Source organism: Scatophagus argus, chromosome 17 (assembly GCF_020382885.2).
Source record: "Scatophagus argus isolate fScaArg1 chromosome 17, fScaArg1.pri, whole genome shotgun sequence".
NCBI classification, from domain to species: domain Eukaryota; kingdom Metazoa; phylum Chordata; class Actinopteri; family Scatophagidae; genus Scatophagus; species Scatophagus argus.
Window position 1 is genome coordinate 19,828,041 of NC_058509.1, and position 14,768 is coordinate 19,842,808.

Sequence of the window (14,768 nt, forward strand, 5' to 3'; positions counted from 1 at the left end):
TATAGTACACGTCTGTTTATAGTGTATACCTTACCATAGCTTTATACTAAACTCGGCTACAAGACTGCAAAAATATCTTTAATATACCACCATATATTTTCTAACATTCAGCCCTTTCCATCACACATTTACTATACACATTGATATAACCTACCATGGTAAGATGTAAAAATATCATAGGCAAAAAAAAAAGACACATTGACCAATAATTACAGTTGATTACTGGCAGGAGAACTAGAGCAACCTGAGCTGACAAGGAGATCAACCCTGGTTTGCTTTGTAGAATTTCTCTATGCATTACAGATCACAGACACTTCACAGTGGGGACAAATGTTACAAAAGTTATGGCTTTGCGGTCAAACTCTTTACAGATATCGTAAACTGCAAATCTCAAAAGGTAATTTGGCCCTTATTTAAATCAGGGCCAAAATCTATACTCTTATATACATACAACACTCATGTGTTCACATATCTATCATTAGGCTATGCATATGATGAATCATTTTGAAGGGGAGACACAAATTTAAATATTGCACTGATTTGTCAAACAAAACTATAATTCAGACAATTAGCTCTGAACTTGTCAAAGCAGCCAACAATGGCAAAGGATTTGGGGTCCAATTTTGTTGAGTAAAACAACCATTAGGCATCCTCTAAGTGGATGAGGATTTCAAATGAAGACTCCTCTGTTTCCTTCAAGCTTTGCCTGAAGAGCTGCGCATGCTGCCATGACGTCTCCCCTTCTCCACCAGTAAGCTGTGCCAGAACAACAAACTCTGACAGGCCAGACAGACTCTGGGACAAATGCAACTTCCCATCTGAGGGTTCAAACACAGGAGAAGAAATTATTAGGAGCTACTGTGTTACACAATTGGGGTATATGATCACAGTATTTATTACCATACCTCCAGCGAATTCTGTAGTAATCTGGCCTGACTGCAAGTGCCAGCAGACTTTCCCAGAGTGGAAGGTCTGGCTACTGGCCATGACAGAGACAGACTTTATCTTCAGTCCCACAGGAGCAAAGTCAAACTTCCAGCTGATTCTTCCCATGGTGGAGCCTTCTGTTCGAGCTATGTACACCTGAAAAAAGAAATACAATCTGGTCACCACACCACACTTACTGCTACATGTTGCTCCAGGATTTAGAAAGGTGTTCAGTGGTTTTTCTCATTTCCTACATTTCCTAACAATTTTGCATTACTACTGACCAAAATGAAATTTACATTTCAGGTTTCCAAAAAAAAGCTACTGGACAAGTACGGTAACCTGAAACTTGGTAAAGGGATTCATGGTGCCCAGAGGATAAATCCTAAAGGATTTAGCAATCACTAACATTTCCATTAGTACCACCAGCAGGAGGTAGTTTTAACTAATCCTGTGAAATAACTCCATCTACCAAATGGATTGGTGATCCATTTCTGCAGTGTTCATGTTCCCCACATGAAAAATTCTAATAACTCCAGTAAACCTCAGGCTTTTTATGGGGCACCATCTTCTGGTCAACAATTCTCTTTGTTCATATTACCATCAGCTTCAATTGTACCTCGTGTAAACCCGCAAATGTTAGTATGCTAACAAGTTAAACTAAGATGGTGAACATAGCAAACATTACAGAGCCATCCACTGGCCTGAAAAAGAAAATAAAAGATGACACCTTTGTTATTGTGTGTCTTTGTATCATGGTTATGGTTAACATGTTGACATTAGCATTTAGCTCAAAGCACCTCTGTGTCTAACTACATACAGACATACAACTTATAACATCAATTCAAACAATGTGAAACATACCATCTGCCAGTCATTCTCCACCTTTCTGAAGACTGACTCCTTGCTCCACACACACTGATCCCAGCTCTGAATCACTTCACAGCTGTTGGACACTCGGCAGTACTGATCCTTGGTGGCACTATAGCGTATATGCAGTAACCTGTCCCTCTTCTCTTTCTCAGTAGGAGTAAACACATAACCTGCAGCCTGAGGAAAAAAAGTAACACAAACATACACTTTTCCACTCAAATACTGATAGGAACCCTGGTTTTGATGCAGCTATGAAACTATCAAGCCCCAATGCATCAAGCTATTCAACTATTGATATAATACAATGATCTGCCAATGAGTGTATTTAATGCAGATATGATTACTTATTTACTGCAATAATATTGTAAATATGAATAACCTTCATGAAGGTGGGATTTACTGTCGAAATGCTGTATTAGTTTTAGCTAGGTAGACTTGAAACTTAGTGTATACTGTCATTAGCATCCTTTGTTGTAATACTTGAATGTGCCCTAGAGGCCTAAAGTGAATAAAAGGAGCCAATACATGTATTTTTTAACCCAAAAAATTACAAAAACTTTTGTAAATGGGACATATTTTGGAGACAAACTTCAAGTGTTGGATAATTCTGTAATGCACAGGTAGTGACATCATCATATTCCAGCATCAACAGCTACTTACTAAACTTATCGTTATTACAACTAAAACAAGTATTTTGAATACTGGAAGTTACTTCGTTTATTTGTAATGACCATGAATCATGTTGATGTGTTTATTAAAACAGATATAATAAAATGTACCAGTACAGACATAGTGCTTCATGGAGTGAGCTCAATTCTAATACCATACATAATACACAGTACCTGTGCAGTGGTCCCTGTATCAGCCCCTCGGGTTTCCCCCCGTGCTATTCTCCAGGCCAGAGAGCCAGAGTTACGTCCACCCAGTTCTCCTGGTTTTGGTTTCTTGGGGGAAATAAACTCCACCAGTTCGACAAGCAACCTCTCTGTCAGCTCCTTCTTCCTGTCTGGACTCAAGGACTGCTGCCTCTTCAGAATCAGAGCAGAATGAAGGCACTTCATCAGAGTCACCACACAAACTAGTCTAATATCTGAGCTTAAAAGGGCTTGGACTCACTGAGGCATTGAGCCCATTGATGGTGTGCAGCAGCCAGGCTTCCTGGACCCTGGTCCTTCTCGTCAAAACCTCTGGATGTTTGCAGGAATATCTCCAGGTCACATCAACCACCTGCACCTCACACACACACACCAAACAAACAAATTGTTGACCCTGGAAGAGACTGAATGTCTAAACAATAGTATACAGTACAGAACTCTTTGCTTATTGGCTGATAAAATAAATGGACAAACAGGAAATTATACCTATGACATAAAATAACAAAATACAAGTCAACGTGCATCAGCACATCCAGAGTATTCAATTTCCACACCCAAAGCAATCCATGAAAGAAATAAAAGAAATAGAGGATAGCTTTTCCTAATCCTCCTAAACAAACCCCTGCATAGTATAACACACTGACAAATTCAGTCACAACAGAACGTCATCTGTCCTCTTATTTGCCTCAATATCATAATAATAATAATGTTTTTTTTTCTTCTGGAACAAATGAAAAGCATTACTAATTGAAAACCTCAGAAAACTGTGAAGCCACCCTGTGGGGTTTTTCACCACCACAACCTTTTGGAGCAATGTTTTCACGTGTGGGTCCCAGTTTGTTTGGTCTCACAAGGACAGATATGCATGTAGTTGACTCTACATACATTTTATCAAACTCAGCTCTCATGGAACAGGCAGCTGAGATGAACCTGGCGAACGCGGCCTCTTTCTACCCGTCCTGTCAGTGCAAGGACCTACTGAGGTTACTCATCTCATGTCACTTTTGTTACATCTTCTGATTTGATGTCCTTTGTCATAAAATACAGGGTGACGACAAACAAGACAAATTAGCATCTGTTTTTGTGCAACATGACTGGTTGATGTCTTTATTCATGTTGCAAAAGCTCATTTGACTTCACTCTCAACAAAAAAAAGTTGCTTTTTTGCCACGTAATATTCATATGCATTTTTTTTTTTTATCCTATTCTATTCTTATGTCTGCAAATGTTCGATTTATGTGGCATGAAGGCACCACAGTGTTGTAAATGGACAAATAAATTGCCTGGACACGTTTTCAAATGTGCCATAGAGTCCTCCACACGCCATATGTAAATTAATTAGTAGCTGAAAATAGTCCACAATAAATGAAGTATTTCTTCCCGCTTGAGAAATGTTTGCTAAAAATGCCAATGACTGGCTGTTCAAGGAAATTATTGTTTGTTTTCTTTTTTTTTTTTTATTACATCAATCTATGGACATTGGGAGCCATTTAAAGAATTTTGCTTTATGCTGATTTATGCTGAGTGTAACAGAAATGGTAGAAATTAGTTTTGCCTTCTTCATGGCATTTGTTGACATTAAGTAAAGTACAGAATCAGAATCGGTTTTATTGGCCAAGTGTGTGTTTCACGTATTTGGAAACTGTTCTCTGGTTATCTGCTTAAGATCAGCCTAAGGAAACCATCATTGTCTTGAAGGATAAAGAACAAAACTTTGACAGTCATTTTGACTAACCCCAGAAATAAGATGGCAAAAAATTTACAGAAAAAAAGAAATTGGACTAATAACAGCACAGACAACAGCTGACATTAGTAGTATGTAATCATTTGCCTGACCTGGTCCTTTGAGAAAGCCAGAATGTAGGCCAGCTTCTTCCCCCAGCCAACCTCATACAACAGAGGTTTGTCACAGATGTTCTCACAAGAGTCACAGTGCAGCCAACGACGCTGAGAAACTGAGTAAATCTCCGTCCATACATGGTCTGAAACAACAGACACAACAATAGTTATGACACCAAGTCTCAAAGTACAGTTTGTGACAGTGGGAACGAGATTCATTCCTCATCATCAACCTCACGAATAAAGCCTTCAATACAATTGGGATTCAAGATCTAGATTTGTATAATTTCAGGTATTTTTTTTTTTTCAAAATTTTTATGGTATATTGTCAGAGCCAACGATAAAAAATGAAAATATTTTATAGCAAAGGTACTGTCTCAGCCTTTTTTCCAGTTAAACTGATCCATAGTCCATTTCCTTTCATATTCAATGGGTAGATATGAGAGAAGAGAAACTATGTAACTATATACAGCCTGTGAGGGAGAGGGGAAGAAAAGAAAAAAAAGAACAATAATAATAAAATGCTGGTATGAGTACAGCTTTACACAGTTGCAGTTATGCCACACTGAGATATTTGGACACCATGGAAAATTAAAGAAACACACACAACATAGTGTGCCTTCATAAGGGGAATTATTTTTCAAGCAAAACTCTTTCCATACATGAGATTTTATGCTTTTCCACTGACACAGGCCGATATCTTGCCATTCTTTCTCTCATTATTGTCAGGTCTCTTTCCTTCTACCGTGTGTCCTTTGTACATTTCTTCGATAAGCTTTCATATTGTGAACACTCTATTTTAAACTGGTTCTGAGCATGCAAGTTTATTATCTCTTCATGAACAGGTCAAGAGTGACTAAACAGAAGTCTTTGAGGCAAAGTGAGGAAGGTTTCACTGCAGGCCAACAGCCCTCAGTTCCCCCATCACACTCTGAAACAGAGCTCTCTACTGAGATAGCTCTTATATACATATAATATTATAACATATATGAAAATGAGTCAGAAGGTCAGAGTGCATTCTTGATCTTGGAAAATAACAGAATCTGAAAACTCCGATCCACTTAATAGCTTCTGCTTTCAACCACATCTCGAGGTCTCACTGAGCAGATAAGGTTTGCTCGGTTGTTAGTTGTGAATTCGGCTGCAAATAACAACCATTTTTGTTATTGATTTATCATCTGAGTGATTGTTTTGTCAATCAAACATCACAACCATATGTGCCGATTTCATGGAGAAGGCTGATCAAAAACTGAATGAATAAACAAAACTGCATCTCTGGCTATGAATGTGTAATTAATGCACGATGATCACCAATTTGTGGTTGTCATAAATGCATTTTTTGCTTACGTATTGGCATTATTTGTTTGTACAATTCTATACACTAAAAACATAGTATTCTGTTGTGGCCAATGTGTATGTATATATTGATCCCTCAGGATTCCATACTGGTATGGTGAAACCTGTAGTAATTTGTAGCAGAGCAGTGTCATGTTTCGTTGTGGTTTGTTTCTACATTTGGCAGATAGCAGCAGCATCATAGTATTACCAAAGCAAGCTCAATAAAAGTGACTTTGTGACAATCAACACATTGGTAGTATTCACTCGTTTTTGACGCCCATGGGCAAAAACACAAATTGGCACCTATGACCATAATATAGTGCCAAATGCCCAATATCTTTTGCCAAGTCCATGGTGACATCTTCAAATGCCTTGTTTTGTCTGACCAACAATCCAAAATCAAAAATATAGATGCAAAACCTGGAGAATTTTGGCATTTCTCTTTAAAAAAAATGTACATCTAAATGTTGCAGTTCAAGGTGTCAGTTCAAGGTGCAAATCAACTAAATAAGACATGAGCAAACATGAGCGGAGATTAGTTAAAATAATTGGTCAAAATAAGCACAGACTAGTATTCAGTACTCCTAGTAAATAACACTTCCTCCTAATGTGGCTAACACTTGTTTTTCTCTGCAGAACAGAGTGATGCGAGAGACACATCCGTCTGTCATGTTCATACCTGTGCTATCCCAGATATACCTGGCCTCAAGGCCCAGGGCTCTGCAGCAGAGAGTGAAACAGTTAGCCCACTCCCCACAGCGCCCCCTCCTGGTTTCAAGAAGCTTCTCAGGATTGTTATACCTAGTATACACAATACAAAGAAAACAAGCATGTAAACTAATGAAAGCAGTCCATTCTTCTGTGTGTTCATGCAAACATGTTAAGTCTGGATGAATGAAAAAGATTTATGTCTTACATTTTAAATGTGTCAACAATTAATAGAACAAAATGAAAATCAGACACACACAGACCTTGGGAATCTGGTGGAGAGCTGGCAGCTCTGACAGTAGTGGTTCTCCACTCGCTGGGCCCCCCAGCGGAGGTCATCAGGGGTGGGACTGAGGGAGCTTTTGTTCTGTGTTGGACCCCCACAGCGACTGCATGGCAGACAGTCCACCCAAGAGAAAAAGTCCTGTTTGAACCACCTAAGCAACTCCAACACCAGGAAGTCTTCTATTCCAAGTTTACATTCTACAAACAACAAAGTAAGTCAGCCCATCATTCGAATTGGGGTTGGAATGAATGCATGAGTGAGAGGACTTCACCTGTATCAGCCTCTCTCGCCTCCTTCAGCTTGTGCGCAGCGGCAGAGGATAGCTGCTGGTGAGGGATGCAGCTCCTGGCTTTCTGTTGTAGCTCAGGTTTTTCATACAGCATCACATGTTGGAAGTTTGACTGGAGAGTCACAAAAAAGCTCATACTGCTCTCCTGACAGAAATACAAGAAAATATCCAGATGACAAACATACTAAGAATAATGAAGAGTAGAGATTATTTAGGTCAGATCAGTTAATCAGAAATTAAGGAGGTATACGTAGATTCTAGCATTAATATTTTCTTTGTTCAATCCTTCTTAACTTAGAAAAAGTACAACATACCACTTCCTAATATCTCAAAATAATAAAACAGTAATAACAGTGAAGTGAGGCAAAGCAATAAGAAAGATGTAAAACCCTAATAGAAAACAATAAATATGATTTCGGAACAATTAATCACTATACCCACCAATGAGGATATTTGAAATGGAAGACGCAATTTCCAAATTTGTGACAATCATTAAAAAATAGGGGAGTAGGAAAATACACACTTAAGTATTGCAACATTTTCCTTTGTGATACAATACTGTTTCTCAAAAGTGATTTAATAATTTATATGCAAAGAGCTGTGGCTGTCATTCATTTTGTATTGCATTTAAACATTTGACAGATAGACAGCAGCATTGTAATCCATCTTCATCTTCCTGATTCTTCCACTCCTATGTAACAACGTCAACGGAGACAGGAAGACGTAAGCACATATCGCTAGTGTGAACACAAAGAACACAGGCCTATGAAACAGAGCCCACACATAGCTCAAATTTCACGGATTGCCTTCTTTCACCTTCACAACATTGCAAAAATAAGACACATTCTGTCCCAAAAAGACGCAGAAAAACTAGTCCATGCATTTATTACATCCAGACCGGATTACTGCAACTCCCTGTTATCAGGCTGATGTATTAGAGATCATATTTCTCCTGTATTGGCTTCTCTACACTGGCTGTCTGTAAAATTCAGAAGTTTAAAATACTCCTCCTCAGATACAAAACCCTCAAGTGCCATCTCAAAGAGCTCACGGTACCGTACTATCCAACTAGAATTCTACACTCCCAAGATGCAGAGTTACTTGTGGTTCCCAATGTCATCAAAAGTAGAACATAAATGAGAGCCTTTAGTTATCAAGCTCCCTTCCTATGGAATTATTTTCCAACTTCAGTCCGGGAGGCAGCCACCCTCTAGGTTCAAGAGTAGACTTACTTTCCTTTTTGATAAAGGTTATAGTTAGGGCTGCCCCCTAGTTATGCTGCTATAGGCTTAGACTACCAGGGATCTCCCATGATGCATTGAGCTTCTCTCTCATCCTCCAATTCTCCTTCCACACATATTCATGTCCCATCAATGCATGTCTCTAACTTGACTTCTTCCCTGGAGTCTTTGTGCTTTCTTGTCTCTCAGGTTCCCATAGAACATGTCTGGACCTCCTGCTGCGGTCCTGCTTGGCAAAGACGACTGTACCTTCCACACATCATATTCCTGCATCATGTGAATGACTGCTGTAATTCTATGACAGCAGCCATTATAGGGTTAATTGAAAAATTCACAGTACAAAAAAAATGCAAAAATGACAGGACCCTACCATGGTTAAGCAATGAAATAAAACAACTAATGAAGAGGCGAGACATGGCTCTCAAGAAATCACTAAATTCAAAATTGAATACTGACCTTTTAAGCTACAAAAGTCTGAGAAATAAAGTGGTACAAGAACTGCGAAGAGCAAAAGTTTCCTATTATACTCAACTCATAGGTAATGCGAGGGGCAACAACAAATCCCTTTGGAAACACCTAAAAAACCTGACTAATAAATCTACTAAACATAAAGGAATTAGGGAACTTGTAATAAATGGCAAAAATATTACTAACAGTGCCAATATAGCAGATGAAATTTAACTCATATTTTATACAATCAGTAAATGAATTAACTAAAGATTTTGCACCTGTTGAACATGTTAATTATCCAGATCAGATGTCATCTGTAGATAACTTTTACATAAAACAAGTTGATGAGAAAAATGTTGCGCAAATCATTACAAAATTGGCAAATTCAAAATCGAATGACATTCACAATATTAACAGTAATCTTCTTAAAACATACAGTCATGTCCTGGTTAAACCACTGACACATCTTATCAATCTGTCCATAAGAACTTCTAAATTTCCTTTAGACTGGAAAAAAGCTGTTCTTCCAATATTCAAAGCAGGTAGCCAGGATTTGATATGCAATTACTGACCCATATCAATTCTGCCTATACTATCAAAAGTGATCGAGAAAGCTGTAGCTGCACAACTGATGGACCATCTGGAAGCCAACCAGCTCCTCCACCCACAACAGTTTGGTTTTAGATCCGGTTATTCTACCGAAATAGCGAACTGCTGTTTTGTTGAGAATGTGAAAAAGTCCCTGGATAGGGGTCAGGTGGTAGGATCTGTTTTTTTTAGATCTTAAAAAGGCTTTCGAAACAGTCACTCACAGCCTGCTTTTATCGAAAATGTCATCTTTTAGGATCTCCTCCGAGGCAGTGGACTGGTTTGCATCTTATCTTGGCGATAGACAACAGTGTGTAACTATGTTTGATTGCACTTGTCCCTGTTAAATAAAAATAAATAAATAAATTTCCTCACCACTGTCACCAAGTGCTTGCTCATGGGGGTTTTGTCGGGTCTCTCTGTACTAAAAAATAAATTCAAGAGTTTGGTCTAAACCTGATCTAATTGGATAGTGTCATGAAACATTTTTTGTTGTGATTTGGCACTATATAAACATAAAACAGGAAAACATATGACCTTACCACTTCGTGACATCTCCTCGCACCCTAATAATTTCCCAACAGTCTCTAATGAATAAGAATGACGGCTATTCAGTGATTGTTTTTTCAAACTGAAAGTATATATAACTCTAGCCACCTTATTGCATTTTAATAGAGCAACTTAAACTAAATATTACAAAATACTTAACTGTCTGTTTTTTTTCTTGTTTTTAAATCAAATCATTTCTTATTAACTGTAGCCAAATTATAAATGTTGCAAACACACAAATCAGTGCTTTGACCTGTTCTAAAGTCATGTGGACAACATTCTCCTTATCTGACAAGATTGTATTCATTGGGGTTTCTAATTATAAAGATGTGATGTCCATCATAAGAGTTGTAGATTTGTGATTTCACATAAAAATGATCAAAAACTGAACAGGTCCTTTTAGTGCGCTGTGACCCTGCTACATGTATGTATAACTAAATACTTCAAATATGATCAATCCATTTTAACTGCACATTTACCAAGGATGATGGCTGCGGTGTAGGTGGTGTAACTGGCTGGCTGGAGGCAGCAGCAGTGCTGTCTGGTCCTGAGGCTGAGGCCGCAGTGACATGAGTGGTGGGTTGGACAGGCTGTCCTCCATTCAGCCTTTGATCCCTCTCTGCAGCTATGGATTCCCTGATTAGTTTCAGCTGTTCCACTGATGCAGACTTGGGGAACACCAGATGAGTCTCAGCCTGAAAGAGGTGCAAAAGGTAAAAATATTTACTCACAGGTTGGCAGAGGACAGATGAAATGGTAGTGGATTTAATTTATTATAGCTGGAGTTACTTTTTGATTACCTCCTCAAATCCCATCTCAAAGAGACATTCCACAGCACCTTTGATGGGCAACAGCTTGGTAGAGAAAGTAGGATTGCCAATGCGGATCGATCTGTACTTTTCCTCATTGGGATACCTGTTGGGAGGTGACATCATATGAGGAAGTTGAGCTGTTCTCAGGGCTTTTCAGAAAATATATTTTGTTCCCCTGTGGCACAAGTGGCAAATTACTACCAATATGTACAAACCAATGAGTTCTGTGTTCATATAAATAAGACAAATAACTAGTTATTGTCATTAAATTAACTAGTGTTGTTTATTACACACGTGGTAATAAGATCTGACTTTACATGTGTTTTACCATTGTACACATAGTGAGCATTTTATTACACAAATATCTCAAATGCGACACGTGACTGTAACTTATTTTAACAACTCAAAGATTCTTCTTGGTGAGTCCTGAATATGCCAGATTATCCACACCACACTGGCCATTGACAATGTTGGTATGTCAAATTACTTCAGGCATGGCCGTCGGGACACGAAAATAAACTGCCAAATGCAAATGCTAGCTTTTCTTAGTTTTTCTGATACTGTGGATTCATGAGCAACAACGGCACATATCGCAACTCCAGCCTGACGTTTGCACTGCTAATGAAACGATGTTGTCTACCGTTGTTGTTTCTGCTTGTAATGTTCATAAATATCCCAATAAAATGCCAGGTTAGCTAAATAACATCTTAACACATCACTGGTACATTGCGTTAAGTTCCCATCCTCACCTTAAAATGTTGTCCGCATATGTAAGTAACAACTTGGCGGCGTCTAGAAAGGCTTCATTTGAATTCTCACACAACGCAGTGACTGCTTGTGACAGAGCCATACTGGTATTTCTTTCCCCGAATGTAAGTCCTTTCACTTTATAACAGGATTGCTAATGCTGATGATGTGATTTTAGCTAACAGCCGCTTTGGGTCCTGGTTGTAGCTGTCTTATCAATGCCTGAATACGGTTATGCAGCTTTAAAAAAATGTTGTATAGCTATCTATATTTTACCATACTCTTGTTTCATGAACCACTGCTGTCTATGTTCTTGGTCTATTGATTTAATAGAAATTTTAATGTAATGTATATTAGTGTCTGGCGTTCCAAAATGCGACCTATAAATAGCTTCAGGCAGATTCAAGGATGAACTCGTTTTCTTGTTTCACGAATGTTTTCGCAAATGACAGCTAAGTTTGAAGAAGTGCCTGGCCAAGTACTTTCAAAGTTCAGGTCAGCTGCGTCTGGGAGACATTTCTCCTTTTATTTTGTACATTTATTCTTCAAATATTAAGAGAGGATTCACAAAGCTACAAGCTAGCCTGAATCAAACTTGCCAGATATTACAGCATGGCTACCTTATCTCGATCCTGTTGGACTAAGCTCCAGCTGAGACCACAGAACGTAAGAAAGAGCATCTGTGCTTATCCAAACCAAGAATCCAGACACCACAGCTCAGAAAATTACAAAAGGAGGGTTGTTATTACTGGCATAGGGTTAGTGTGTCCCTTGGGCACAGGCACTGCACTACCATGGGACTGCCTGATTAAAGGCCACAGTGGGATTGTTGCCCTTGATTCAGAAGAGTACAAGAATGTTCCCTGTAAAGTGGCAGCACTGGTACCCAGAGGAAATGAACCGGGTCAGTTTAAGGAGGAAAGCTTTGCTTCCCGTGGGGAGATCAACAGCATGTCACTAGCCACTGTAATGGCTCTTGGAGCTGCTCAGCTGGCTCTGGAGGACTCAGGATGGTACCCCAAAACCCCAGAGGAACAGCTTAATACTGGGGTATCTGTTGGCATGGGCATGGTGTCACTTGATGAAATCGCTCGCACCTCTGCTGCCTTCCACGAGAGGGGCTACAAGAAAGTTAGTCCCTTCTTTGTGCCTCGCATACTTGTCAACATGGCTGCTGGACACATAAGTATCAAACACAAACTGAAGGGTCCCAACCATGCAGTGTCCACAGCATGCACCACAGGTGCACACGCCATAGGTGATGCTGCCAGGTTCATTGCCCATGGGGATGCAGTTGCTATGGTTACTGGGGGAACAGAATCCTGTGTGGAGCCTTTGTCAATAGCTGGCTTTGCCAGGGCACGTGCTCTCGCCACCCAATGGAATGACAACCCCACACAAGCATCGAGACCTTTTCACCCAGAGAGAGAGGGCTTTGTGATGGGCGAGGGAGCAGCAGTGCTCCTTCTGGAGGAGCTGGACCACGCAGTTAAAAGAGGAGCCAGGATCTACGCAGAGGTCCTGGGCTATGGCCTCTCAGGGGACGCCAGCCATATCACTGCACCCACTGCAGACGGAGATGGTGCATTCAGGTGATAATGACAAAAATGGAATTAATTATTTCACAAAACTACTGCCACTGCCATTTATGTAGTGGTTCCCAACCTGAGGATAAGGGTTGATCATTCATAGGGCTCTCTGCCACACACAGTCATGTTTATTTATTCAGCTATTCACATGCTTCATTTGCTTTTTTTCTTATTCAGGTTTTTATTCTTTGTAACATTTTGATGTTATACAAATATAGAGACAGCAAAAAGCCAAAACAGGGAATGTGAGATCAAAGTTGTAATAACTTGGAATTATCCTTTAACTGTCTAACCACTGTCTTTACAGGTGCATGTCTGCAGCCCTCAGAGATGCTAGCGTCTCACCGGCGGACGTGACATACGTGAATGCTCACGCCACTTCCACACCTTTGGGTGATGCAGCTGAAAATGCTGCCATAAAGAGGCTCTTCCGGGAGAACCTTGAGAACCTGGCTGTTTCCTCTACCAAGGGAGCCACAGGACATCTGCTTGGGGCCGCAGGGGCCCTGGAAGCAGCTTTCACAGCTTTGGCCTGCTACCACAGGGTTCTGCCCCCGACCCTCAACCTGGACCGCACCGAAGCAGAGTTCAACCTGAACTATGTACCTTGCGCGGCACAGCCATGGCATACTCATGGACGACGGGTTGCCCTCACAAACTCATTTGGATTTGGTGGCACCAACGCATCCCTGTGTCTTGCCAGCTTATGATTAGTCTGTTTTTTTCCTCTGCTAAGATAGAATTTCACTAATTATTTTTCAGTAGAATTGAACAGCATGACTACTTTGTATGAGAAGTTCTTATGAACCAATTTTAAGGATAAGAAAAACCTAGGCTATGAACTGCAAAGATTACATGCCAAAAGGGCAGTATCCGATGCCCTGGGAAGGAGACTGGGCTCTTAATCAATTGGCCACGAGAAGAAGTGTATAATGCGTTTTTATGTAAAACCTTTATCTGAAAAATAACTAGTAACTGTAGTTGTCAAGTAAATGTTGTGAAGTAAAAAATATAAAGTAGCATACAAAAATACCTCAAAATGCTACTTAGCTACTGTAATTTACTAAATATACTCAGTTGCTTTCCACCACTGTTTCCACCTAAGTTTCAATCCCTATACCTATATTAAATTGCTTTGGCTGAAAATGAGTATTTCACTGGGGATCTAGAATAATAACTGAGCCCATTTTTGTGAAACATGCTCTATATCTCCAACAGGTGGTGCTGGCTCACTGCAAATCGTGCATGTTGCTTTATAAAGTACATCTCCAGTACAGTTTACATTTCAGGCATTCATTAGACACCAATTTTACCAATAGCTGTCAAGCTACAGCATTTTGATTCGACTTTTGACACCACTTATGCTGTATGCAAACAAAGTATGAGGGTTTGAGAGGACCAACATACTACAGAGGTTACATTTGAAAATCATCAAGTATACATTAAAAGTTGTAACATCAACCATTAATAGGATATATGGGTGAAGACACCCGTGATGTATTAGAAGTAAAGAGATTAATTAAGAGAGTCATCGGTCACTGGGGCGTTTGTCGAAATGGAAGGAAACAAAACTGTGTTTCACTCATTCAGAATGTCATCCTGAGTAGATAATTACTGAATTCTCATTTTAAATTGAACTGTTCCTCTAAAAGATTCA

The 14,768-nt window shown here is 39.6% G+C and overlaps 2 protein-coding genes across 2 annotated transcripts; one reads left to right on the forward strand and one right to left on the reverse strand.

Moving 5' to 3' along the window:
• Positions 1-60: 60 nt before the first annotated feature.
• Positions 61-11,732, reverse strand: ngly1 (N-glycanase 1). The gene is made up of 12 exons (XM_046417059.1): positions 11,525-11,732; positions 10,764-10,878; positions 10,443-10,658; positions 7,118-7,280; positions 6,824-7,043; positions 6,532-6,653; positions 4,512-4,657; positions 2,917-3,027; positions 2,643-2,828; positions 1,792-1,977; positions 906-1,083; positions 61-818 (listed from the first exon to the last, which is right to left on the reverse strand). The coding sequence occupies exons 1-12, from the start codon at positions 11,623-11,625 to the stop codon at positions 643-645; spliced, it is 1,920 nt and encodes a 639-aa protein (XP_046273015.1). The 5' UTR covers positions 11,626-11,732; the 3' UTR covers positions 61-642.
• A 177-nt stretch (positions 11,733-11,909) lies between these two features.
• On the forward strand, positions 11,910-14,257 carry oxsm (3-oxoacyl-ACP synthase, mitochondrial). Its single transcript, XM_046418436.1, has 2 exons — positions 11,910-13,114; positions 13,419-14,257. The coding sequence occupies exons 1-2, from the start codon at positions 12,135-12,137 to the stop codon at positions 13,819-13,821; spliced, it is 1,383 nt and encodes a 460-aa protein (XP_046274392.1). The 5' UTR covers positions 11,910-12,134; the 3' UTR covers positions 13,822-14,257.
• The last annotated feature ends 511 nt before the right edge of the window (positions 14,258-14,768 follow it).

What these genes read in the sequence shown, in the direction of transcription:
- ngly1 (XM_046417059.1), bottom strand. Translation starts at nt 11,625, where the DNA reads ATGGCTCTGTCACAAGCAGTCACTGCGTTGTGTGAGAATTCAAATGAA. An exon ending in TTGAGATGGGATTTGAGGAG is followed by an intron (nt 10,659 to 10,763) that starts GTAATCAAAAAG and finishes CACCTCTTTCAG; the next exon opens with GCTGAGACTCATCTGGTGTT. An exon ending in TGGAGAATGACTGGCAGATG is followed by an intron (nt 1,084 to 1,791) that starts GTATGTTTCACA and finishes TTCTTTTTTCAG; the next exon opens with GTGTACATAGCTCGAACAGA.
- oxsm (XM_046418436.1), top strand. Translation starts at nt 12,135, where the DNA reads ATGGCTACCTTATCTCGATCCTGTTGGACTAAGCTCCAGCTGAGACCA. An exon ending in GACGGAGATGGTGCATTCAG is followed by an intron (nt 13,115 to 13,418) that starts GTGATAATGACA and finishes CTGTCTTTACAG; the next exon opens with GTGCATGTCTGCAGCCCTCA.